The sequence below is a fragment of the Coturnix japonica genome, chromosome 5, assembly GCF_054131305.1.
Source record: "Coturnix japonica strain WE chromosome 5, WE-NBRP24, whole genome shotgun sequence".
NCBI lineage: Eukaryota > Metazoa > Chordata > Aves > Galliformes > Phasianidae > Coturnix > Coturnix japonica.
In genome coordinates, this window is record NC_140667.1 from 16,259,994 (window position 1) to 16,285,315 (window position 25,322).

The 25,322-nt window shown below is 40.1% G+C and overlaps 1 protein-coding gene across 13 annotated transcripts in view; it reads left to right on the plus strand.

Annotated features, from left to right (window-relative positions):
• Positions 1 to 25,322, plus strand: part of DENND2B (DENN domain containing 2B) — a 139,642-nt gene that overhangs the window by 76,730 nt on the left and 37,590 nt on the right. For 7 of the 13 annotated variants that reach the window (XR_014947068.1, XR_014947069.1, XM_032445153.2 and 4 more), the window contains 3 exons: positions 8,265 to 9,476; positions 12,494 to 12,630; positions 23,025 to 23,173. Coding sequence is in view for 11 of the 13 variants with exons in the window: in XM_032445153.2 (XP_032301044.2) it covers positions 8,265 to 9,476; positions 12,494 to 12,630; positions 23,025 to 23,173 (1,498 nt within the window). In the remaining 2 variants the exon portion in view is untranslated. The remainder of the gene's footprint in view (positions 1 to 8,264; positions 9,477 to 12,493; positions 12,631 to 23,024; positions 23,174 to 25,322) is intronic. The other 6 variants (XM_032445156.2, XM_032445155.2, XM_085550142.1 and 3 more) reach the window with 2 other exon arrangements.

Here is a 25,322-nt window from a genome sequence, read left to right on the forward strand (position 1 = left end):
GTGTGAACTTCCTGTGCCTGATTGCCTGTGTTTGGGGCAGTGTCTGAACAAAGGGGGTGAAAAAGACTTAAACATATCAGAGTCTAAAAACCACCTACCTGTGCCTGCCTTTAGCAGTGCAGAAGACTGCCGTAAATTTATATCTAGCCCTCTTACTCCAGGTATTTTCATGATTTCCTGTGATCTTCTTCACCCTTAGAAATTTTTTGTCTAAGGCCCATACCTACTGCTGCTGCCTGTTTATTGATCACATTTTATCTTATAGTTGTTTGTTGAAGTCAGATTTTCCTGCTGTTTTTGCTTTACAAATCTAATGTAATTTGAGTATTTAGGACCTGACTCGTCAACTTTGATTTATTTGAAAATTTTTTGTAATGCTTTTTTTTTTTTAGATTTTTTTGGTACAATTGTAGAGCATATTTGCCACTTCACGTAATCTGCTTTGGCAGAACAACTCCTGAAATTCACTGGTGTAAATCAGGCATTGCTTGTAAGTCATAAAAACACAGTTCAGCTACAGCCAGCTGAGTTTCTGTGCACTTCTCTCTAGGAACCAGCCATAAGGATTTAGAGCTTTGAAGGGGTTTATATGTAGGACAGTGCCCTCTCGCTAGCATTGCCCACCATCCTGTGAACCAAGTACCTGAGAGCACAGGAACTATACCATTTAAAAACCGCACATAACACTTACTACTTTTCTGTTTGTTTGATCCGCAGTCCTAGCAGCCATCATTCAGTAACTGTCTCTGTTTTTTTATTGTCTTTAGGCACTTCTGGATCTTCATACACTTTGGCAGATCTTATTGCTGTGTTCTGTCCAAGTGCTGTGATTTTTTTTTTTTTAACAATAGCATGCTTTCACGAGACTGACCCTTTTGCAAACAATCTTATTATGCAAATTCACTGTTAAGTTTGGAAAGTAATTTGTATTTTGTTTTTGTCACAATCCCTAAGTCAGCAATAAAGGAGGAAATGATCTGTTATGCAGGGCTTGGGGGATTTTGAGCTGTACTTCTGGTGAGAGCTCAAAAATAACAGGGGATCTGGTGGGAGAGTGGCTATTAAGTTGCCACTTACATCACTTTCCTTTCCAAGCCAGAGGCAAGAAAAGACAAGTTCTACTTCTTATTTCATTACCATGTTGAATCAGTTCAAAAACCACCTAACTGCTGAGTGCCTGACATGGAGTGTGAAAAGTTCATCCCCTTTACTTATCGTAAGCTTTATTTAGATTTAAGAAAATTAAGTATCTCCTGTAGTTACCTACTTGATGTGTATAGAGAATTACGTTAGAGTGTATGCTATGCCAGTGTACAGAATATATTCTAACAGAAAGGCTTACTGTCTAACAAAATGGGTTCTATTTAGACTCAGAAGTCCAGGAAGTCCCTTTTGGCTGGACTTAATGTTCCCATGGTCCTCAGTTACAAGGAGTAGCAGTAATACTCAACCTGGCATCCCTTTCTGCTCCTGGAAGAATTAATCTAAAGAAAGATTTGATTTATCAGTAGTGCAGCATAAAGGGAAAATGCCCAAGCCTAGACAGCCGTTTATCTTTGGAAAGAGAATGTCAAAATTCAAAGTATCATCAATACATAGGTTCCTCTTGGGTTGTCTTGGCTAATCATCAAAGCCATTTCATGCCACGTGTTTGTGATGGTTGCACAGTTTACACTTGTGCTAAGCACCCAGTTAGACCAGTCTGACTTCCCGGTTATTCCCAGTCCATATATGCAGAGAAAGAAATTATTTTATTTTGTCAAGTGTCCCTCAACATTTCTTCAAAGTTGTGATGTTTTTTTAGCCTTTGAGTTACTCTGCTGCTTTACACCTACAGAGTCATGACAGGCATTTTTTTGTACTGTGGCAGTTCTTACATATCTTATTTGTGTAAAAGTATGAATTATTGTCATGTACTTTCACAAGTATGTCTCAGAAAGCAGAGAGCTTTTCTGTTTGTTTGCTGAATGATGTCCTGGCAACAGTGCCCTTGGAGCAGTGAGACTGTACAGAAAGCAGTCAGAATTGAGCTGATTCTAATTTGTGTTTTTGTTGGTCACGTTAGAATGAATAAAAATAGATATACTAACATTTTTTTTTTTCTTGAGAAATATTCTCTGAAACTCAGTTACTGGATAAATTAAGTGACTTCGTTGTTGTTTTTGAGTTTTGCTGTTCACACAAGGAGAGACATCTGTTTCTTTTGTTTCAGATCTCTTTAAATGCTTGTTATGGAAATGAAAAGTCTCTTCTCTTATATGGCAACCAAATCTGCTAAATACACAAACTAATGAGCATACGGTTACAGCTAATTCAGATTTTATTTATATTGCTTTGATATACATTGGGCAGCCTTGTTAAAAGGACGCCAAGCTCTGAGGAAAATCAGAGATAAGCAGAAAAACTAAATAGTATACTAATAAAGCAACAGCTTCCCAGCAAAAGGAGGAGGAAGTCCTGAGGAATATAAACAGTGCTGGGTGACTTTCAGCTTGCCAGACTTCCGTGTTCCTATGAAATGATGGGATCTCATCAACAGGAGCGTGGAAAGGCCCATTATCTTTCTGTCAACACATTCCTTGTTCATCCTTCAGTAAATGGGCTCTCACAGAACTGACCTTTTTGGAGCAGGAAATTACCTGGAATAGAGTGAAAAACTGTTAGTATATTGTAAGTTTTGGTTTAAGCACAATCAGTGGGATTTGCAGAACTAAAAGAGTGCTGAGCAGCTTCTGCTGACTTGTCTGCCTTCAGCACAGGATGATCAGTGCGGTCATTCCTGACACTTCAGGAGGGCTAGAATGGTGTGAATTACTTCCTCAAGGAAGTCACTTAACCACCCTCCAGTCACTTTTAATCCCACGTCAGAAGTGCAACTTAAGATTTTTATTACTGTTTATAAAACCTGCATGGATCGTGGAAACAAAATCCTCAACAAGTGCAGACTCTTTTTACTCATCTTACTCTGACATCCAGAAGAAGTATAAAGGCAGCTTTATAGCCACTGTTCTTGCAGCCTCCTCTTGTTAAAAGCTAGCTAATGATGTTACGGGAGTTGTAAAGCCTACGCTGTGTTTGCCACTCGTTTCTTCCCTTTTCTAGAGTTAATGTTTGGCAGTGGAAGGGGGGAGGAGCTGTACATCAATTTAACTGGATCGAAAGGTCAGGCTCTCTGCTTTTGGTACTGCTTTTGTGCTGCCTGCTTTCAGAGTTTTAAGAATTAAATTTTTGCTTTTTCACACAGCCAACAGTTAGCACCCACACCATGCAGGCAGGAAAAGACTGGTGTCCTGTCTCCTGTAACTGGAGACTTCCCAACTTTGGAGTGAGATATGGTAAGAGGACTTGGATATTTATGGCCCAAAGAACCAGTCCTTTTCTACCACTATTTTTAGTTCAAGTCAGCCTTGCTTAGGGACCTCACAAAGAGGATATAAGTTCAGCATTTTCATTTTCTGTATTGTGATGGTTAGAGTGCAGATTACCTCAAAGCAGTGCAGCGAGCGATTCTCTTGATGTTGTGAATAAGATAGAGTTTGACTGTAATCCATCATACTAGTGAAAGTAGATGGCTGATGATACTAGCCCGTACTAGAGAAAATAATCTTCAACACACATGCTGGAAGATATATCTCTATTTGAGAGTGGGTCTTGAGAATCACAGTTCTTATAGAGCAACTTTTTTGTCTGTGTTTGAGTGAGGAAAAAAGAAACTGGAGAGATTGAACTGGAACTTTAAGTTCATATCTATTTAGAGCTCCAAGTGCTACAGAACAATTCACAGCAGCAAAGCTAAGCATGCTCTGGAGGGATGGAAGTCTTAGGTTCTGTCTACTCCCTTTGCTGTGCAGCAGTGAGTCCCACTGTGAAAGCAGCTCAGGGTTTGTGCATGACCTGTTTATGTGCCATGGTGGGCCATGTTGATAGGTGTTTGCCATTGAAATGACAATTCACTGTGCCTACTGACTGACAAGCAGTTGGAGCGCTGCTCATCTCAGGAGTAATACATGTATCATATGGGGAACTGATTCCAGTGTGTTTTGTGAAATGTGGATAGTCTCAAATACCATTGCTTAGAGGAAGGTTTTGCTCAAGTGAACTTGTTAAGAAATCTGCATTTATTTGTTATGCTGGTTATCCATGATATTTTGACAGTGTATGTAATGACATGCTTGTAAGGTACTACAGGCGTCATTCTGTATGCAGAAAACTTCAATAAAAGCATTTTGCTTAACAAACTGTCTATGAAAAATTACAAGTTATTTGTTTCTGTCCAATAATATCCATTTAAAAGGCTGTGGAATTATTTTGCCCTTGAGAGAATACTGTTCTAACAGAAGTAGGTTACATGGAGGAAGGAACATTTTATCATTTACTGTTTGTCTTTTGGAATTATTTTCTTGGTACTTGCCACTGTCCTTCAGTGATATGCCTGAAGTCAAAGAGACAAGGTTTTGCTTTTCTTTCTAATTGAATTATCCCGGTTTCTTCTACCTGACTGACTGAAGTTTACAAAGTAACACGATGTGAAACAATCTGTTAGCTATTGTATCCCAAGTACTCGACATCAGGCATGTCTTAAAAGGGCCTTTTGCTCTGCATTCCCAAGCTTGTGCAGAGGAAGTGAGTGGGAGTTTAACTGCCTTCAGGGGTTCAAGATCAAGCATGAAGTGCTGCCACTTCAGTAGAAGCCTAGGATTTAGAAAAGTGGCTTGTGTTTTCTAAGTAGAAACATTGTGCAACTTCTGCAGGTTATGGAAACCTTGCTTTTCTGCTTGCTCCTCTCCTGACGACTCAACAACCTCTTCCCAACAGTGAAAACAACTGGAAAGATGAGAGAGAGATGGTCTTTCTATTTCTATCAGGAATATAAATATTCAGAATGAAAACAGCAGTGGTAATCAATTAAAAGCAATGTTGGATGAGCAACATCAAACAGAGGCCTGGAGTCTGGTCTACATGTGAATGGCAGGATGTTTTAGGAGTCTTGTGTTCACTGCTTGCTATTTTGGGGAGTCCAGATATTCCGCATAAGGCATTTGTAAGCATTATTCTTGATTTTTTTTTTTCATTGTCCATTGCAAAGTGGAGAAACAAAGGCACAGCAGTCAAAACGACAAATTGTAACACCTCAGCACAGACAAGACACTTTAGAATTTATGAACAATTGGATAAATGTAATGTGTTGATAGTCTGTTCATCACGCAAAGAAGTTTACTTGGTGAGTCACGAGTAAGACAGGAGCCTAAGATGGAAAGTGTGAATCCAACAAATAGGAGCTATGTTCGCTAAGTTCCATAACCCTTAAATGTAAAATGGAGTTGAAGTAGGGTACCTCCTTCACAAGGCTCTTTTCTTACATGGGGATAAATGTGTTGCATTCATATAGACTTATCCTGGAATGGTTAATAAACTGTATCTTAGAAGAAGAGCCTTTGTTGATTTTCTTGGAGAAGTTGTATGTATTTAGGTGCAAGATTTTATGTTCTTTGTAGTAGAGCTGTTGCAGAAACAGTTTCTGAGGTATCCACAGATTGAACTCCTGGTTTGATTGGCATCTTTAAACCACAGTGTAAATAGAAAATAATATTAATAATGATAGGAAAATGTCTGTGTGTATCATTAAGGTGACTGGAGATGGCCGCAACTTCCCAGATAAGGAAAAGTGACAGAAATACATACAGTATGTTCTTTATAGTGACACAGCATCAGAGAGAGGATCGTTGGTAGGTTCTTTGCTTCTGCTATTCTGTTTCTGATTTGCTCTCTGTTGGCTTGTATTTTATTCCTGTTGTCAATACAGATTATCATTTGTAGTGTAATGTTTTTTAAATCTGAAAGAGCATAATTAATTTGGATGTGAATTTTCCCATGCTGCAAAGGGAAGAAGTGTTAATGTGTGCTGAAGAATTCTGCATAGCCTCTTTACAGGGTCTCTCCTGTCCCTTAGAATCGTAACAGTGGATTTAGCTAATGTGACTTTGGAGGATGGAGTAGAGGCTGTGCTCTTTGTATGTGAAATACATTTCCACTTCAAAATCTTTGTATTGTTGAGGCAAATGTCACTGCAGCTCTAAGGCAGGTGTATGTGACGTACAGATGTAAGAAGAATGTGATCTCGAGTCTAAGCTAGAGACGTACTAAGTGTAATACACATTTGATAATCATGGTGTTAAACTGAAGAGATCTAGACAAGACAGATGGGAAAAATGAAGAGTCATGGCAGCCCTCCAGGTCTGATGAGGCTGATTTAAGTTGCAGTCGGGTGCTGTGCAAAGGACTGTAAGCCAAGGTAATTCTAGGTAATTCTCTGCAAACTGTGCTATGACAACCAGCCAAAAATGCATCCTCTGTCACCTGCTTTTGATCTTCTGAGATATCTTAAGGCACCTGTCTGAAGCTGCATAGAATGACAGGAAATTGAACTTCTAGGACCCAAAATGCAAAGAATGTATTCTGATATGCACCCTTTCTGACCTAACACGAAGAAAAGTTTTCACTGAGCTTGAAGTAATTGTTGGTGAAGTATTTGCCCTCATCTTTGGTGTGAGATCTGTAAGAATGTTTATTTTTTCAAAATGAGGAAGGAAAAGAAATCACCAAAAGGTGTAACTTCTGTCCAAAAAAGACTTGACTTCTCAAGACTCTGAAAAAGAGAAAAGTACCATTTGTGATAATTTCATCGTTGTCTTCCTCTGATCAGAACTTTCCTTTTTCTCTGATACTTCTGAGCTTTGATTGCAAAGTATCTCCCACTGTAGGGAACTGGGATGAAACCTAATGATTTGGTTTGGGGCTGTGTTTTTCAAGGAGAAGAAAGTATCCCATCTTGAAGTATGTTCTCTGGAATTACGTTGGTGCTCTGGACCATTATATTCATGCATGGTGGTTGGCACCTGTATTTGTGGGTATCCACTGGCTGCTGGGAGAAAACCACCCAGCAGCAGGGATCTTCTGAGCCTCTTCTTCCTTTGCTAAAGCTGACATTTGCTCCTGTGGCTTCTTTTGGTTAAAAAAAAATTAAAAAATAAAAAAAACTATTCCACTTGGATTTTACATCTGCAAGATATTTTTTATAACAAGCAAATGTGCACAAAACCCAAAACAAGAAAAACTCAACTTGATGTTTACGGTCTTTGTAGAACACAAATTTGGCTGTATATGCATGACAGTGCACTGTGATCCTTCCTTTTCTTTCTTTACTTCTTGAAACAGAGAGGTTTCTGGGGCAAAATGTCAAAGGAGCCATGATTATTTCTGCTATGGTTTTATAGGTGCATTGTGGCAGAGCAATAAAAATCCCCCTTTTTTGACATGATTTTGGCTTTTTATTGCTTTTTATTGCTGGCTCATCACTGACGAGCCAGCTGATTAATGGGTTGTTTAATTTCCTTTTGTCTTCTGTTGTTTTTAAAGTCTTTGTAACAACATACAACACCCAAGTAACAATGGCTAATTTTGCAAATCATTGCAAATATTTTTTCTGAGGGTTTTTTCCAAGGTAACATTGAGAGCTTTCTGTACAGTTACTATTCTTCAGTGTGGAATGTGGGAAGATTAGTCTTTGTTTTTCAGTCTGTAATATTCTTTTGATAGAGTTCCTTCTGTTCTCTTTGATAAGGAGAACTTAATCCATTTGCAACAACATCAGACTAAAGACAAAGACAAAACATATCTTCTTTTTTTCCAGTCTTATTTAATTTACTGCATACATAGGGGATTTGAAATGCTGTGGCAAGATTGCTGTTGCTGACCACAAGGATCCTTTGCTTCAGGTATTATGAATCAAAAACTGACAGCTTTTTAACTGGTTTACCCAATCAGCCAGTGTGTAAGCTCATCTGCTTGTTGGGCAGCCTTAACAATTACAGCAGTGGGAATCTTCTCCCTGATGATCTCCTCTTTGTGCAGAGGGAATCCTTAATTTGGGAGGCCAGGAAACTGTCCTGCTGGTAGATGCATTCAAGGCAGTAGTTTGCTATGAGAATATGTCTGTTGTGTTTAAACTCAGGAAACCTGGAGAAGTTGGGGGTCAAATAGAGGTGAGAAAACTGGCTTTGAACATGCTGAATGCTCAGCTTGTCACTGACTTCAGCTAAGTACTGTTTCTCCCTTTCCAGACTCTGTGGCTGATCGGTATCTGGTGCCTTTGGGGTAGTCCTGTGTTGTGTGAACAACCCCTGCTTTGCCTGCAGCCAGAAGAAGTTCGGCACACAGCTGTAGTTTCCCTAAGGACTTGATGTTTTATTTCTTTCTGCTTCTAGGTGTCAGTCAGTCTCTCCACCGCCTCTTTTGTCCCCACCAAGAAGCCCAGCCTACCCGCTCAGTGACAGCGAGGACTCTTGCCACTCCACGCGGCTCACCAAGGCCTCTGGCTCCCGGCTGCGCCTCCAGGACTGGAGCAGCCGTGCATCCGCACTGCACAGCACCTCTACCAGCCCATCAGACACTGACTCTCCCAGCCACCCTCTCAAAGCTGTCAGCGTGGGAGCCTTGGATAAAAGGCTGTCTGTGTTCAAGGCGGAGGACCAAAAGGAGAGCCCAAAGGAGGCTCAGGATGGGGATGCAATAGGGAGCCATCCTCTGACCCGGAGCACTTTGTCCCTAGGCACTGCTGTGAACCTGAGGAACCTATCCCTGAGCCGGACAAGCGTCCGCTCCCAGGTGCTGGACATCAGGCAGAAGATCACAGAATGGGAGTGTCGTCGGGAGCCATCTCCCAGGATGAATACGTGTGTGGACAAGAGGGATGCTGGGGAGAGGTCGGGCAGTGAGAGCTGCCCTAGCGTGCTGACCTCTCCTTGCAGCGACAAGACGTTTGATTTTAAAGGGTTCAGAAGAATGAGCCGAACATTTTCTGAGTGCTCTTACCCAGAAACAGAGGAGGAGGAACTGCTGGACAGGGAATCCTGCCATCGAGTAGAGAAGAGATCAGGCAGGAGCGACCTTCCTTCTGCCACTTTTCTCAAGGGCCACATGAGGAAAGAGTCCTCTGCTGTGCTCAACAGAATACAGAAGATCGAGCAAGCACTAAAAGAGCAGCCTGGCAGGGGCCTCCCCCAGTTGCCGAGCAGTTGTTACAGTGTTGATAAAGGGAGAAAAAAGTCTCTGAGTGCAGTGGAGGGACTGAGTGAAAACCTAAGTAATAGCAAAGGAGGGAGTGTTATTTTGGGGAGTGAACCAGAAACACCTACTGAGGCTGAGATAAGCAGTAAGACAAAGCAGGGAGTTACTGCAAACTCTGCCGACCCTAAACTGCTGCTTGAAAGCTCAGCGAATGCCTTGGTGAATCCTGTCCCCAAGCCCAAACGCACCTTTGAGTACGAGGCAGACAAAAACCACAAAAGCAAACCAAGCAATGGCCTACCTCCATCTCCTACGCCTGCTGCTCCTCCTCCCCTCCCATCCACCCCTGCACCCCCTGTGACCAGAAGGCAGAAGAAAGAGTCACGCTTTCACAGAAAATCCCAGAATAGGTAAAACTCAAGGAAATGTCTTCTGCTTGATCTTCAGATTAGTCACTGTGGTTTTTTTTTGGTTTGTTTTTGTTTTTAGTAACAACAGTTCAGATTCTCCCCCCTCATAGAGTGCTTTTCACCTGAGAAGTGCTGGGTATTGTGTGCTTTTTCTCTGCTGGACTGCATGGATGGGGTGCATGGGTGAAATTCTCCTTGCATAGCCACACTTGTGGAGTTCTCCAACCCATGTTCCTCAATCCCTGGAAAATACTTTAGGTCATTTTGGCACAAATGCTCTTACATGAGATTTTAATGGAGCTTAATTTCATTATCCCCTTGTAGCAGGACCATAACTCATCTGTTATAGTGCTGTCTGTCTGCTCAGTGCAAAACACGTCTGCAACAGATTTGTGTTTCCAAAGCTTGCTACCACAGCAGTTGTGTCATTTTTTTGTGATAGTGGTGATGTTGTTTAATTCAGTGCTTAGAAATATTGTCCTAAGTTACTATCAGCATCTGTAGAAGATTAATGTTGAAAAAAACATATTTTAGCCTGGATTATTCTTGAGTTAATGAGCAGAGTATATGGCAATGTTTCCACAGTAGTCTGTGGAGTTTGACTTAATTACATGATTTCCATTGGCTTTTTGGAAATGGTGAAACTCATTCTGCTCTCCATTTAGAAAACTGTAGGAATCTTTGATAAACATTCAGACTACTGCATTTTGAATGTGTTCAGCTGTCTGTCAATGTGTGCAATGTACAGCTGAAGTCTAGGGATGAGCTTTGTAGGTAGCTACTAGACTACGTTTCAGAGGAACACTAGGAATTCTGTATCTGGAGCTTGATGATGTTTCAGTTGATTAGAAGTTGATGTCAGCACAACCTGACCTGAAGTGTGCTGCAGCAGGAAAAGAAGAATAGCCTTCAGATTCTCTTCTTTAATGAAACACCTGTTTCTGAAATGGATCAGACAGTTCTGCTGGTGGTGGTTTTTGATTTTGTTTTTTTTTTTTTGTCTCTGAGAAAGGGAAAGGGTAAAATGTGGGAAGCCAAGCTTTGATTAGCAGCACTTATCTTGGAGTCCTGGCAATAATCTCAGAGCAATCAAATCTAGGTTTTAATGAGAATTTGTGATATAAAGCTGTCCTCATTTTGTTCAGCACAGCATATGCAAAGTACAGAAGACAAACAATGCTTTTTCAATGTTCAGATATAAATAACAGTCTTTATTGGAAAGCTATGGGACAAGTCATAAAGCAGTATGTATAAAGTGGTCTGTGTGGTGAGTGGAGGGAGGAAAGGATCATGAGATTATTCTTGCCACAGGATAACCGTCTGACTTAGGTCTAAGCTAACAAAGTCAATCTTTGAGTACATGCTCACACTGAATTTGGGGCCATAATGGTAATCTAAGAACCTCAGTATTTTGTTGCAAGCCATTTTTGAGCTGAAATTTTGCCAACTTTATTTGGGAAGAGGTGCAGTTCATGCTCGTGCCTGCTCTTCTGCAGATTGAGCTTCCTGTAATTTTATTATAAAACGGGGCAACACAGTTCAGCAATGGGCTCTTGGTCCTGGATGGTGCTGATAGGCATGAGCGCAAAGCAGAAATGATGTTTATCAATTTAAGTTGTGGTTAAAGGAGTATAAATTTTAGAATGGGTGGTGCTATGATGTGTATCTGTTGATTCTTGTAAATCAGTTTGACATCTTACAGGGTAGGTATTAATTTCCTTGGAACATATGTGCAGCTTTCTCAAGCTGGAATGTCATGAGAGGGGACCGTGGATATACATTCTTCTTTTATTCTTCTAATATTATTCTAATTATTCTTCTAATAATTCAGCTGAAAGCAGCTTTTCTGATGATTGATTTAACTTCACAATAAAATGGAAGAAGTCTATCTTATTAGCCTAACAGTAAAGAACCACTTTGTATTCTGAGGACCTGATGCCTAGGTAGCTTCCACATTTCATATTCATGTGAGATGGATGTTCCCCAGAGGATGGAGATCTTACTGACAATGAGCGGGAGAGGAGTGGTGGGATGATATAGTGTTAATCTATGTTGGGTAACAGTAAAGCATGGGAATCAGCACAGCCTATGCAAGCCTCACAGCAGCACTCTTCAGTCCATTTTTCAGAGCCCATTTTTCAGTCCATTTAATCTTTAGCACTAAATCAATCAATCAGATGACACTAGCTCTGGTAGAGCTGGCAACACAAACCATGTACCTCCCAACTTCGATGTGGATATTGTCTCAGAGAACATGAGTTGGGCAAACCAGGGAACAGGGAAGTCTTGAACTCCAGCTTCCTGCAGTGTGCATTATTATTATTATTGTTATTATCTCTCTCTTGCTCTCTTTTTTTTTTTTTTTTTTTTTTTTTTTGCCAGAAAGCCCAAATCTTCAGAACCCAAGCATCAGCCAGGGTTATTCATCCACCCCAGATAGCATTTATCTCTTCCATACTTTGTGCTTGTTTGCCAGTGCTTGACACGGGCTGTGAATTAGGTGCCTTTTTTCAACATTTGACTCCGCCTTTGGCATTTTTACACTGTCCTTTACATGGGAAAATATCTGAAGGTTCAAGACACGCAAGTGTTTTCAAACTAAGGTTTACATCTCCTAGGGCAACCAGTGGAGGAAAGCTGTCCAGTGAAATGTCTTTTTCTTGAGGAGAGAGAGACGCGTTTTTCTTGGGCTTCTGGCAATGACAAAGAAACGTATAATCTGAGGGCTGTGTAGCTGACTTACTCTGTAACCTTTGAAAAATGTCAAATACTTTCTCCGTATTTTCTTCTTCTCTGTATAACGGGGAAAACAATACTTCCAATCTCATAAAAGTGGCATAGTTTGTTATATTGAAGACTGCTGTCACTACAGGACTTGAGGGTCCTCTACAAGTCCTCTTGAAGCATGACGTGCAGTTTATTTTTTAGTCAGTTTATATACATTTCTTCACTGCTCAGATAAATGTTTGAGTCATTTTGTATTCTATTTACAAATTACTTCTTGTTTTAAACTTCAGAAAATCCTTTGAGTTTGAGGATGCGACAAGTCTGCAGTCATTGTACCCTTCCTCCCCGACGGAAAATGGGACTGAGAGCCAGCATAAATTTGGATCTAAGAGCACTTTAGAAGAAAATGCCTATGAAGACATTGTAGGTAAGAAGCTGTTGCAGTACATGGATTCACAACGCGTTGATGAGTTCAGAGCATGCCTTGTTGAATATGTGCCTTGTGCAAGAGCGTTCAGCGCTGTTAGTAAAGAGATTAAATGAAGGATAAATGATTCCAATGTATCAGAGCAAGCATAATTCTCTGTCTGCATGCAGGAGGTCTTGATCCTTTCAAACTTCATTGAGTTGTACTGGAAATAGGCTTGTCAGCTTTTTTTCATGCTTTTCAAGATACAAACATTCATATTCTCTTTATCACAGCCTTGTCATGAAGCACTGAGAGGTGTAAAAATGTAAATAGATACAGTTTACAGAGCTACCTAATAGCAAGATTAACCTCAGAGGCCTCGTGTAGTCAGCCTAAGCCTTTCAGGACTTCTGGGAGGACTACCTCAGAATGATCGTATGCAGCACAGTTCCTGGTCTCCCTTCAGTTCCACTTGGTGGTTAAAGAAAAATTAATTTCCTTTAGCTATAGAGCCATCAGGAATGCACAATGAAAATGCTGTTTTGATTAAGCTTCACCAGAAAAACATGTTTCTTTTGGTCTTAGAAGGAAATTATGGCCTGTGCATACATTCTTTTAACATCAAAAAAGTTGTTATAATTACTGAAAATTGGGCAGCCCTTCAGAGCACAGATTTTCCACACACATGATGAATATCTGCACTATTTTTAACTCTTTCAGTGTTGTGCTGTTGCTGTAGATACAAAGGATACTTCATTTTCCTTTGAACAATGAATGTTGTTTACTGAAAACTGGAGGGGTACCAAGATAGTTGGGGCCCTAGAACACATGTCCCCTGAAGACAGGCTGAGGAAGCTGGGCTTGTTTAGTCTAGTAAAAAGGAGGCTCAGAGACAATCTAATACTGCATAAAATGTTTGAAAGACAATCAGATATGATAGAACAAAACTCTTTGGTCATGGCAGTTGATAAAGCAAGGGACAGTGACCACAAATTTTTGCTTGGGGCTTTAACCTACTGAATAAATTCTGTCTCTGGTTTGTCAGCCTAAGTGAAAACAGGACTTTGCTCTGGTAAGCATCTTTCTTCAAATGAGAAGAAATCTCGGGTTCAGTAAAATAAAATCAAAATGGTCTCTTCCAGCTCATGGAAACTATATGCTTGCTCTCTGCAGATTATTATTATTGGGCACTTTGGCAGGGTAGTGGGAAAAGAATGCAAAATTTCTCATCTGTGGATAAACACAGAACTTCGTTGTTTTGTACTGATCTTTAACAATCTTATTCCAAATCACTTCATTCAGTACAGGCAGTGTGGGGGGAATACCAGGTCAATATAATTCTTATAAGCTGTCAAGCTTGATTAAAGACAAGCCAAAGTAGTTTGATCTCCAGCCTTATAGAAACTATCATAGTTTTGTGTATCACATCTGCATAATTTATACGAGTAGTGCTATACCTCGGTCTTAAAGTAGCACTTTCATATCATGCAAACCAGGTGTCTCTAAGAGTGAACTTATTGTATAGATTTACATCTACTTCAAAGCTAGAAATAATTTGGTCACTGCTGTGTTAGATTTTCTTTGCAAAGTATTGCCCTTCTAGGTGGTGGGTTTTAGTTGGTGGTTTTGTTGTTGTTGTCTTTAGTTGGTTGAATGAGGTCGATGCCCCATTCCTGAAGGCATTCAAGGCCAGGCTGGATGTGGCTCTGGGCAGCCTGGTCTCTGGTTGGTGACCCTGCACATGGAAGGGGGGCTGAAACTAGATGAGCACTGTGGTCCTTTTCAACCCAGGCCATTCTATGATTCTAACATTCTGTGAATATTTTACCTTCACTAAATGCTCATAGGTAGCTTGAACAGCATCATTGTTTTACTGATGAGGGCACTGATAAACTGTTATGGCTAATTTACATTGTTTAGAGAGCTGACTTTTTTGTACAAAAAAAAAAAAAACAAACCAAAAACATATATATATATATATTACACACAATGCACACACACACATATATATATACACATATATATCTTTAGGTACTTTAAATAAAAAGCGGTTGCTCTTTGATGTCCAGTGACATCGTGAAAAAGTCTTTGTTTAACTTTGTAATGTTAATGTACAATTTAATAAATGAAATATCAGCCCGTTCATTTCAAGACAGATGCTGAACTGGAACATAATGATCCATTCTGTTATAACCAAAAATCACTTCTATAAGGGGGTACATATTCCTAATATTAACCAGAGCTGTATTCTGTGTGCAGAGAAGCATGTGGACTTCATTCATCTTCTGCACTAGCATTCAAAGGAATGTGGCAGTCATAGTAAACTTAACATTGTTTTGCTTCTTGTGGTTTCGAGTGAGTCTTTAATCAGACCAAAATTGATGTGGCTTTATGAATCCAATCAGGGAAACCATACTTGGCTTTGTGCAAATTTAAGAAACTATCATAGTATTAAGAGATGTCTGAGACAGTTGCTTCTGCTGTGTTTGTGGACAACAGTATTTCCTGTCATATGTGCCATATGGTTTCAGTATTCTAGTCTGTTCCACTAAATACACTTGAGATATTTAAATACTGTTACTTCATCTCTACTGTCTCTGTGGTATTTTTCACCTGTTGTCAAGAAGAAAACACTTGTTATTGTCAACAGGAAAGGTGAGAGTAAAGTGAAGGCAAGGATCAGGGGACAGTAGCATCTTTGTCTTGAGAGAATCTAAGAAAACCCTGTAAATTATCATTTGTGTTTGAAAGAGAAGTTGCATTTGCAATTTTGAAATTAAATAGGGAGAAAGAAATCTGCTGTAGCAAAGCAAGAACTCTTACTGTGTTTGTAAATCCTTAGAGTGAGGGACAGTAGAAGAGGTGGAAATTTCCCCTAAATCAGTTCAGTTTATTTTTCTTTATCGACTTCTTAAGAAGAGGAGCATAAATATCTTCTCCTGCCCTAAAGAAGTGATGGTGTTTTCCTGGCAGCAGAGTCCCTTTGGGAATCCAAAGTCTGTAGAGATTTGGCTATAGAGTTGGAGTTCTGAAAGATCACGTGCCTTTGTGTCTGGGGTTTGATATTGTTTGCTGTGACAGAGCCCAGCTTGAAGGCTTGTCTTGAAATCTTTTCCACTTTCTGCTCGTATCTCCCTATCTCCACACCACAGTTTCTCAGTGCTCCATGGAGGAGAGTAAGACAGTCATCACATGTTCATGATGGAAATGAAGTCGTCTTCCCAGCACAGAAATGCTCAGAGACAGCTTGAATTCAGGCCCACCTCTGTTTGTATTTGTTTGTTGAGAAGCCAGACAGAAAGCTTTTCTGGAGCCCGTGAAGCTCTCATTTATCTGAGTTAAATTATTTCAGTTTGGCTTTAAATAAAAGGTGATAGTTAAATTGTGTGGGAAATCTGGCCTTCTGCAAAGGGAGGTAAATGAGAAAATGAGAAAAACAGAAGAAATGAGACAGTCGAAGGAGTTGTGGACACCTACTGTGTCTTCTTTGAAAGCTCAGAGCAGACTAGAAAGAAGAATGTGCCCAGCATATTGCTGTGGAATCTCTGCAACCAGGATGAGTTTCCAAGTTAATCACTCAGTTAGTTTCAGTTAATCACTCAGGAAGCAAAATGTTATTTAGATGTTTCCAGCTCTCCTTGAAGTGAGTGGAGAGCAGGTGATTGTTGTATGTCAGTAAGTATGGAGCTGGATCAGTCACTATTTCACAGTGTGTCAGACCACATAAGAGAGGAGATGGAGCAATATTTCTCAAATCAGTATTATTATTATATACCCAGGTGAGTGCCTGAGTAGTTAAAAAAAAGGCAAGTGTGGCGCTTCAGGTAGGATCCCGAGTGTGGAGGGGAGGGAATGCTGGTGGCTTAATCTTCCTTCTCTGTGGAGTCCAGATCTCAAAACACTGTGATAGAGCACCTTGTCTTTCCTGAACAGATTAGCTGTTTTGAATTCTGATGTAAATTGGACATGGTACATGTCATGTACAAATGGGATGATTTAGCTGTTTTACTGAATACTTCATTGTGCGTGCCAAAAGCTGCAGAGATGATGACTGAGGTCCAGCTGGAAGATGTTTCAGCTTCACATTGCTTTCAAATTAGAATATTTTTCAAAGTTCTTCCCGTAAACGTGGAAGAGGGTTAGTGAGCTGGGGCTCTTCGTTTTTCCAGTAAAATCCCATCATCACATGCCACATTATTGTCTGTCATAAACAGTACCACATTGTTTTCTATCATATAATCATCTCACATCAAAATGCTTGTATGAATCTGGGAGAAACTGGATTTGCTGGGCTGCTGTGAAGCTGAAGCAACCTTGGAGAGTCTGCACCTCTGCCAGCTGTGCTGTGCTAGTCATCTCCAAGGCATTCTGGGCTTTTCATCAGACCCTTAGCAATAGTTCTTGAGATAATCTGTTAGTAAAAGAGCTGTGATTGATGGTGCAGGCTGTGACCAGAGAAGTGTGTGTTTCTGTCTTCTTCCATGACCTTCACTTGCCTTTCCAAGCCTAAAACTCCTGTGAGATTTTTCAACAGTGTAATTGTGGTAATTTTAATATAGAGTTACGGCAGCCAGAGTGCATTAAATGAAACAGTTTCCATGTAGGCCTGTTAGAGAAGGTCCAAATACTCTAGCTGTCTCATCCTGTTGATGATCAGGCTGTTGTTTGTATGCCACACTGGGATACACGGACTTCAGTTATTTTTAATCATCATGTTATTCCTATGTTTCTCTTTGGAGTCTGTCTCACTGTTATATCACCCTTACAGCTTCTTTTGGATTCTCTGTGAGCTTTATGTCCTGGTTTTCTAGTCAGTTACTGCCCAGCAGTGAAATGGAGAGTACAATGACTGTGATGATACCCTCCCATACCCTCATTTAAATTTATAGAGAAACTTCATTGAAGTCAACTGAGGTCAACCTCTTTGAAGTGCAAGCCGTTTTTGCATGGTGATGCTGTACTGTGCTAACAGTTGCTCCATAGTTACTTTCATTCACGTAATTTTGGACTGAGTGCTAAATGGGTGAAGTTTTTGGCTAGTATTTTTCTTCATTTATCAGATAAACTTCAGCAGCTAATTCTTGCTTATGGTTAGAAATGGAAGCTCTTACAGTTCTTGTAGGGAGCTGAAAGTCTCTGCACTCTTTCTTCTATTTATTGCCTGGCAAAGCAAAATTGGACAAGTTTAGAAAACTGTGATACAATCTCCATTGCCCAGGGCTCAAAAAGCTGATCATATTTTAGACTTGTCATCCTCTGTGTTACAGATGCTCTACTACTTTTCTGAGAGCACAGTACTAATCTGAAGCACTGGATGACAGGACTTTAATCGGGTAGTTGTTTGTAACCTAGTGCTGTTTAGAAAGAACTTTACAAAGCCATTATTATGCATCTTAGCTGGAATTTGACATTGAAATAGTTCCCATTTCAACAGATTCCTGGGGTAAATTCCTTAGCTGAGATGCACAGTTGCAGCTTCTCTGATGTTGAAAGAGCTCAACTATGTCTTAAAGATCTAAGCTCAGATATTTTATGAAAGCATGGGGATTTTGTGGTTTCCATCCATTTGATCTGAACATGATCATAAACATCCTGATGGATGAGTGCTCTTCCAGCACTGGTTGTGTGAATTGGTGTCCATGTAATTTTATGAATAAAATGAATGAGAAATGCATATATAGAACACACAAGGCTTCTCACTCTTGTGCAGTTCTTTGGACCTAGGTGCTCCAAAGATGCTGGGGAGCTGTAAGACTGCACAGTGTATGGCTCCCTTGCTTATACCCTCATGTGGCTGGCTTGCTTGGGTACAACCCCCCTAGTGTTACTTAGTCGGAGCTCCACCTAGTCTGGCCCCCCTTTCCTGCCCATGTATTGCCACTGCTTCCTGCTCCTTGCCTCTTGAGGGATGAGCTGTTTGTTCCCAGATCTTCCCTGTGAAGGCAATTGAAGCTTTGATCTCCCTGTTCTTTATAATGTAAAATGAATTAGTTGCACTATATTTTGTGCACAACCCTAGCATACAGGAAATGGATGCTTTGTCTTTTGTGAAGCGCTGACACCACCTAACTTGGCCATGTGGAGACTGGGCTTTCAGCATCATTCTCTGGAGACAGCATCTTCTCTATGTAAGCACTGGCTCCTAATTTAGGCACAGTATTTAAGGCCATATACTGAGCCTTTTCCATTGCTATATAACTGCCACTTGTCTCTCCAGTCTAGAAAGAAAAAGTGCATTTCCCTCTTCTCTACCATTTATAGGGAAGTGTCTGCCTGTTGTTCTTTTCCCCCTCACTCTTTTCTTTATCAGCATGAGGCAGGCTTGCTGAATCTGCCTCTGCTTCCCATTTGCCACAGTACAAGGGGCTGAGCAAAGGAATGTTGTGTGCTGCCCCTAGGGTTGGTGGAGCTGACTTGCAGAGTGTCACGGATGGAGGAATTGCAACCACTAGAGGAAACTCTTTGATGCTTAAGCTCAAGGCACTGCATTCCTTATGGCTTCTCCAAAGGTCCCTGGCTATTTCTGTTGTTTTTTTTCCTTTTTCCCCTGAGGACAAATTGGTAAATTGCCTGTGAGACCTTCTGAAGATAAATGTCTTGTAGATAAATGTCCTGTGTTTACTCAGCATTTGAGTATGTACAATTTGAGAGAATGGGAAACTTGGAGGAAAAAAAAGGAAAACAAGCCTGTAGAAGGAAATGAACAAACTCTGTGAGCTGGGCTGGTGATCAGAGACATTAATTACCAGAAGTTTGCTATTCCATGTGACCATATTTGTTCTGGGGGTCTGATTCAGCTTTCTTTGAAGTCAGAGTTTGTCTGCTCTTTTCTTGTGCAGCACTTAGATCAGCCTCATTAGGACAAGCGTAGCCCTATAATGTGCAGTCTCTCTTCTTTTGGCATTCAATAGAGACATCCATATGGAAGAAACAAGAACATTACTTTACTCTTCCATTGTAAATGTGTTTTCCTTTTACAGCAAATCCAAATGAATGCAAAACCACTACAGCCTGCAGACTGTAAACGTTCCTTGCTTTGGTCTCTGGGACTAGAGAAGTGATAGTGTTGAGGAGGAAGGCAGTGATCAAAGCTGCACACTTCTGGAACCAACTCAGTTATATGGAAGCCTTCATCATTTTCATGTTGCTGCAGCAGCTGCCATCACTGCCATTCCACTGGTGTGGGTCCCACACCTGCTGGTAGCCACCTGTCCCCAGGCCTTTGTGCCTATGGGAGGGTGTCATTGTGTACTTGGATGGGGTTGAATGCTGTCCTAAGTCTGTTTAGGAAACCCACACGCCTTTTATGCTTGCTTCTAGTCTTGGGTTTCTTGGGGTTCTTGACTCCCAGAAACCAGTTGGTTTCTGCTTTCTAGTGTCTGTTTGCATGTATCATCTTTGTGTCTCATCCACCAAGGACAGCTTATATACTAAATAATAATTAAAAAAAAATAATAAAATAGTGACAATCTTAGGCTTGAAAGCTGCTGAAGACCCACACAAATAAATAATCTCCTTTAGGTCACTGACTGAACAAAATATTTGGTTCAAATGTCAAATCGGCAAAACCAGGTTGTTTCAGATTGATCATACTGTTTCAATGCCAGAGATTTCATGGGGAAAGAGGGTTGTTTTTTTGTTGTTTTTTTTTTTAAAGGATAGATCAGCCACATTTAATATGAAGACATCATTAAAAAAAAAAAAAAAGAGAGAGAGAGAGAGAAAAGAAGAAAGAAAAATACCCCCAAAAAACAACAGATAATTTTATTTTTAACTAAATGAGAACAATAAAATGAAAGTATTACTATAGGCAAACCCAGATTCTGAAGAAGAATCAGAAGGCTAAGAGGGAAAGGGTTAAAATCCCTGTCGTGTCTCCACTGACCTCTGCTTTACACTGAAGAGGAATTTGGCCTGAGCTTTCTTCTGGTAGAGGATCTGAGTCAGAGAAGCAGCCTCTGCTCTTGGTTTCTTGCTCCTCCCTCCCCTCTCATCCAAGACTTCTCCTGGTCTGTTTCTAAACTTAATATTTTATATCAATATTAGTATTGCTGAGTTTAGCTGGGTTCAAACAATTCTGCTTTCCATGATGTCTTGGAAGGAGAATCACCATAAACTTATAAAATGCTGAATGTTTTTGAAAAGATTTCTTTTCAGCCGATGAACTTGTTTCTTCATGGGAGTTTGGATAGTAAGCAGACTAATGCAATAAGATTTGTTTTCTCAAGGAAGCGTATGTTTAATCACTGTCTGATGTAGCTGAGTATTTTGAAATCTGCTAATCCATTCTAAAATTCTTGCTTGACCTATACTTGACTTGGGCTTACAAGAAATTTTTTTATGCTAGTGCAATCCATTTAGCCGGGAGTAAGTCAAGGCGCTTTGCAAAGTTGACGCTTGCTTTGATTATTGTATCTAAAACTGCAGTGCTTACAGGTAACAATTACTGTGCAATATCTATTCATTTTTCTTCCTGCAGAAGGAGTTAATCTGTTCCATAGTCCTGTAAGGACATACGCAGCTTTAAATTGTTTTAAGGAGTGTTTGTTGCTTCAGATTTGTTCTGTTCATTTTGTTCATCAAAAGGTCTTTTTTCTGCATCCCTCATGCACCTGAAGGCATTATTTCCACGCAGCGTGTGGACAGACTATTGATAGTGCAGCCTCTAGAATCAGATTCCCTCTGGATGAAATAATAGGTTGTGACTGCCAACTCAAACATTCTTCAAGAGCAGCAGTCATTCAGGCCTCTAATTAAAACAATGCTAAAGCGTTCAGTCTTTCCTTATGTTTGACTAGAAATCTTAGTATAATGCACTGCTGAAGCAACACTGTATTTTACTTGTAACACATGAATGTGTGAACTTGCTAAGTGAAAGCTCTTATCACTGTAATTGATGAATCAAGCAGTCCTGTGTTTCAGTAACGTAGAAAGCACAAACTGGTTTTGTTTTCTTGTGTGCAACCAGGAAATACAATATTCTGTCTAGAAGAAAAAAACCTGATAGTCAAAAGGGCAGGATATTAATACAAGCCTTGCTCTTGTTGAAACTAACTTTACCTTGGCTGTCACCTCTGTAGAAGTGGTGAATATATTCTGGAACAGTGTGAAGTGTAAACCATACTGTAGTTTTCTGTCCTCAATTCTTGATTAGTACAGTATGCGATAAAGTCTGGATTTCTTCTAAAGCTTATACATAGTAGTCTGAGTTGTGATATAAAGTACTAAGCCCAGGAGTTCTATAATCATCTTTAGATTAAACTACAAAAACCAGCTTGTCCAGAATCTTTGAACTTACCGCATGTTTCACATTTCTGCAAATTCAGGATTTGAATTTGAGCAGATGATTTTATTGGGATGATTTTCTAGTTAAGGTGTTAAGAAATCTGGAAGGGCTCTGTGTTTGAAAAGCCTTAAGTTCTGTGCCAGCTGCTGATCGTGCACTGGCTAAAGAAGGGGACACAAAACTTTTATTTTATTGATGGTTTTCATTCAACTTTGTGCTTCTTAGTTTGGTGAGAGGTTTACTGAGTTCAGAATTCCTGGAAAGATGATGAGTTGCTCCACCAGTCCTTAGATGGAAATGGCTGCTGAAGAGTCTTGGATCTCCCTTAAATCCATACTATAAATGTTGTTTCTGGTTTTCAAAGGCTGAAAAGACAAAGATTGCAGTATGCTTTTCAAGTTATTTCTCATTTGTCTCATATTTAGTGGATATCTGATCAAACCTCCCTATAGCTGGGGGGAGATGAATGCTCCTCCAGAAGATACTAATTTCACATTAGCTGAAATGATTGGCTGTTTAGCTATAAGGTATGATGTATTTTAAACAACCTCTCAAGGACGCGGCATGGTTGGTGCAGAAATTCTTCCCTCATCTTCTACATATTCCAATCTTCTCTCTTGGCACTGCTGAGCTGAAGCGCTTATTTTTTCTCTGCCTTCTCTCCAGGCAAGACAGAAGTGAAAGTAGCATCAAATAAAAGTTGTCTTATCACGTGTAAGGGTGGTATGTTGAGAACAGTTATTTATTGCTGTTCCTTTCACCCTGCAAGTGGCCGCTATAGATCTGTAAAATCTACCGATATACTTTCACGTAGCTGTGTGCCTTAGTTTTTATATATCAATAAATTTTGCACAGCTGCAGATGCTCAGAAGCACATCTTGTGAAATCTTTGCATTTTATTTAAAAAAAAAAAAAAGAAAAGAAAAAAAAAAGTTGACTTCGTAGCCAAGTTTTCCTCCAAATACTTCCAGCTGCAGCGAGAGGGATGAGTCATGCTGAAAGCTGAGCAGCTTTTCTTAAAGTTTTTCACTTGGCTCACATGATTTTTTTTTATTATTATTATTTTTTTAATTTTACATTCCTTTCTGTTTTTCTTTTCTTAAAAAAAAACCAAAAAAACGTGAAGGAGAGTCATCCAAGGAAAACCCGTATGAGGATGTGGAGCTGAAAGGCCGTCACGCGGGTCGAAAATCCCATCAGCTCTCCGAGAACTCCCTAGATTCTTTGCACAGGATGTGGACTTCACAGGACAGGAAATACACATCACCTCCTCAGGTAATGCACGGCGTTGTCGCAGGGCATGAGGGCACATTTCTTTCTGCACTTGAAAGCTTGTTTAAAGCCGTTGCAAGAGAATCAATTGTGGCATAGGAGAAAGAGCAGCTGTACTGAATGAAAAAGGGTATCTGGAAAACGAGTGCAATCAGATCCATAAATTGTTGCTGTGAGTGCTCTTGGCAGCTGCAATTGTGAGTCTCAGTGCTGCACTGCAGAAGCTGGTTGCTGTTTGGAGTAGTCCTCACGAGCTATGGCCAGATGAGTTTAAGCAGAACCCTCTGCCAGTTGTTTGAGGAGCTGACGCTGGCCTTAAGTCTTTTGTGTAGGTTGTGTCTCTTTTTGAATTACCTCGACATTTGCTGTGGGGCTTTTATCAGGATGGGAGGGAGTGGTCAGCTTCTTAATATTGCCTGTGTGTTATTACACAAGGCCTACTGTGACTTGTTAATATGAAGTGTGTAATGTGGCATGGTTTCTTGTAAGATGGAGGACATGAAGTATACCCCTTCCCTCCCCCTCCCAGTGAAAAAATGAATAATAACATAATTAGAAAAATCAGAGTGTCTGCATTTAACAGAGCTGTATAAGCTGTGTTGGCAGCATAAAGTAAAACACCTGCAGACTTTCTGCTTTGTGAAGGATTTTCCAAAGCGGTGTGCTTTCTGTGAAATCTATGAAATGCCAGGTTGCTTTGTTGTTTATGGGATCGCTGTGTTCATAAGGAAAAATATAAATTTATTGCATGCTTAATTTTGAGATCTGAAGCTTCCTTTAAAGGAACTTTGTTTTGCACTGAATCAACTGCAATTTTGCATTTTAATGAAAGGTCACAAGAGTCAACTTTTTTGTCATGTAAACTGACCTAGAAATGTAAACTGACCTAGAACACAGCAAAATATATTTTCTCTTGTTGTATTTGGGTACATAAAAGCACCACAGTCCTAGAGATAAATGTATTACCAAGATTCTTAGCCCACCATCTGTAAAACAGAAGTGTTTTCTGCTAATCTACTGAAAAGGGAACAAGTGGGAAGTGACCTCCGGAGGTCCCTTTCAACCCCAATGGTTTTGATTTAGTGAATAGAGAGTATAAAGTGAGTGATTAGGCAGAGTAAGGAGAAAGATAAATTTGTAGTGAGAGACATATTACAAAGGAAAATTCTTTGGATCTGTACTATGTATGTTAACAGTACTTGTGGTAGCATTTAGGCCATCCAAAAAGATGTCTGAGTAGGATAAGAACCATATAGGTCCATGGTAGTAATATGCTGTCCACGCTTCTGTGTTTCATGGAGGGAGATCAAAGAATTTATGGATTACAGTGACTTCTATAAGATTTCTCAATAAGTATTCTCTAGTATCTATGCAACAGGGCCCTTCATTCTGGTAGCTTCTTCTTGCAACGCTGCCAGGATTTTCCATTAGTGCCATAATTGCGGTGTCATTTTGCTGTTTGTAAAGCAAAGGGACACTAAGAGCAGATCAGCTATGGGTCTGGGTAATTCTCCAATGACCAAAAATAGAACAGGCTCAATTTCCTGAAAAATGGCAGCTTTGGCAGCAATAAATCAGCCAGTTTTTCCAGCATAGCAACATAGCTGGTTTAGTAACATGACTTCAGATGATAAACAAGACAGAAGGGATCAGAAGGTCAGCAGGCTTTTACCAATCATCTCCAAAAGTGTTTCTTTCATTGAAGTATAGACTGCTGTAGATTTTCCTGGCATGCAGACCTGTGGTAAGCAGAGACCTCAAACACTGGCTTGTGGTAATTTTGAATCCCACAGTGACTAGTGACTTCTCCTTTCCCATTTGTTACTTCCAATTCATTAAGTCATGAGCTACAAAAAAAGTATGTTTTGTTGATGACATTCTGTTTGTGATGCAAAACCCACACTTGCACAGACATCCTACACTTAATTCCAGATCATATGGCCCTGCGATATGTAAGCCCTCTAACTATTATAAATGGTCCATCATATCAGTATTTTGATGTCAGCCAAACTTTAGTTTAGGTTTGAACACTCAGTGTTGATGAGATGTGAGTGCATGGAAATTCAAAGCCAAATGCAGTTTATTGTTTTCTTTGAAATTTAGATAAAGCTGTAGGTATTGACCTCCCTCCATCTCTGCAGTTTGACTTTTA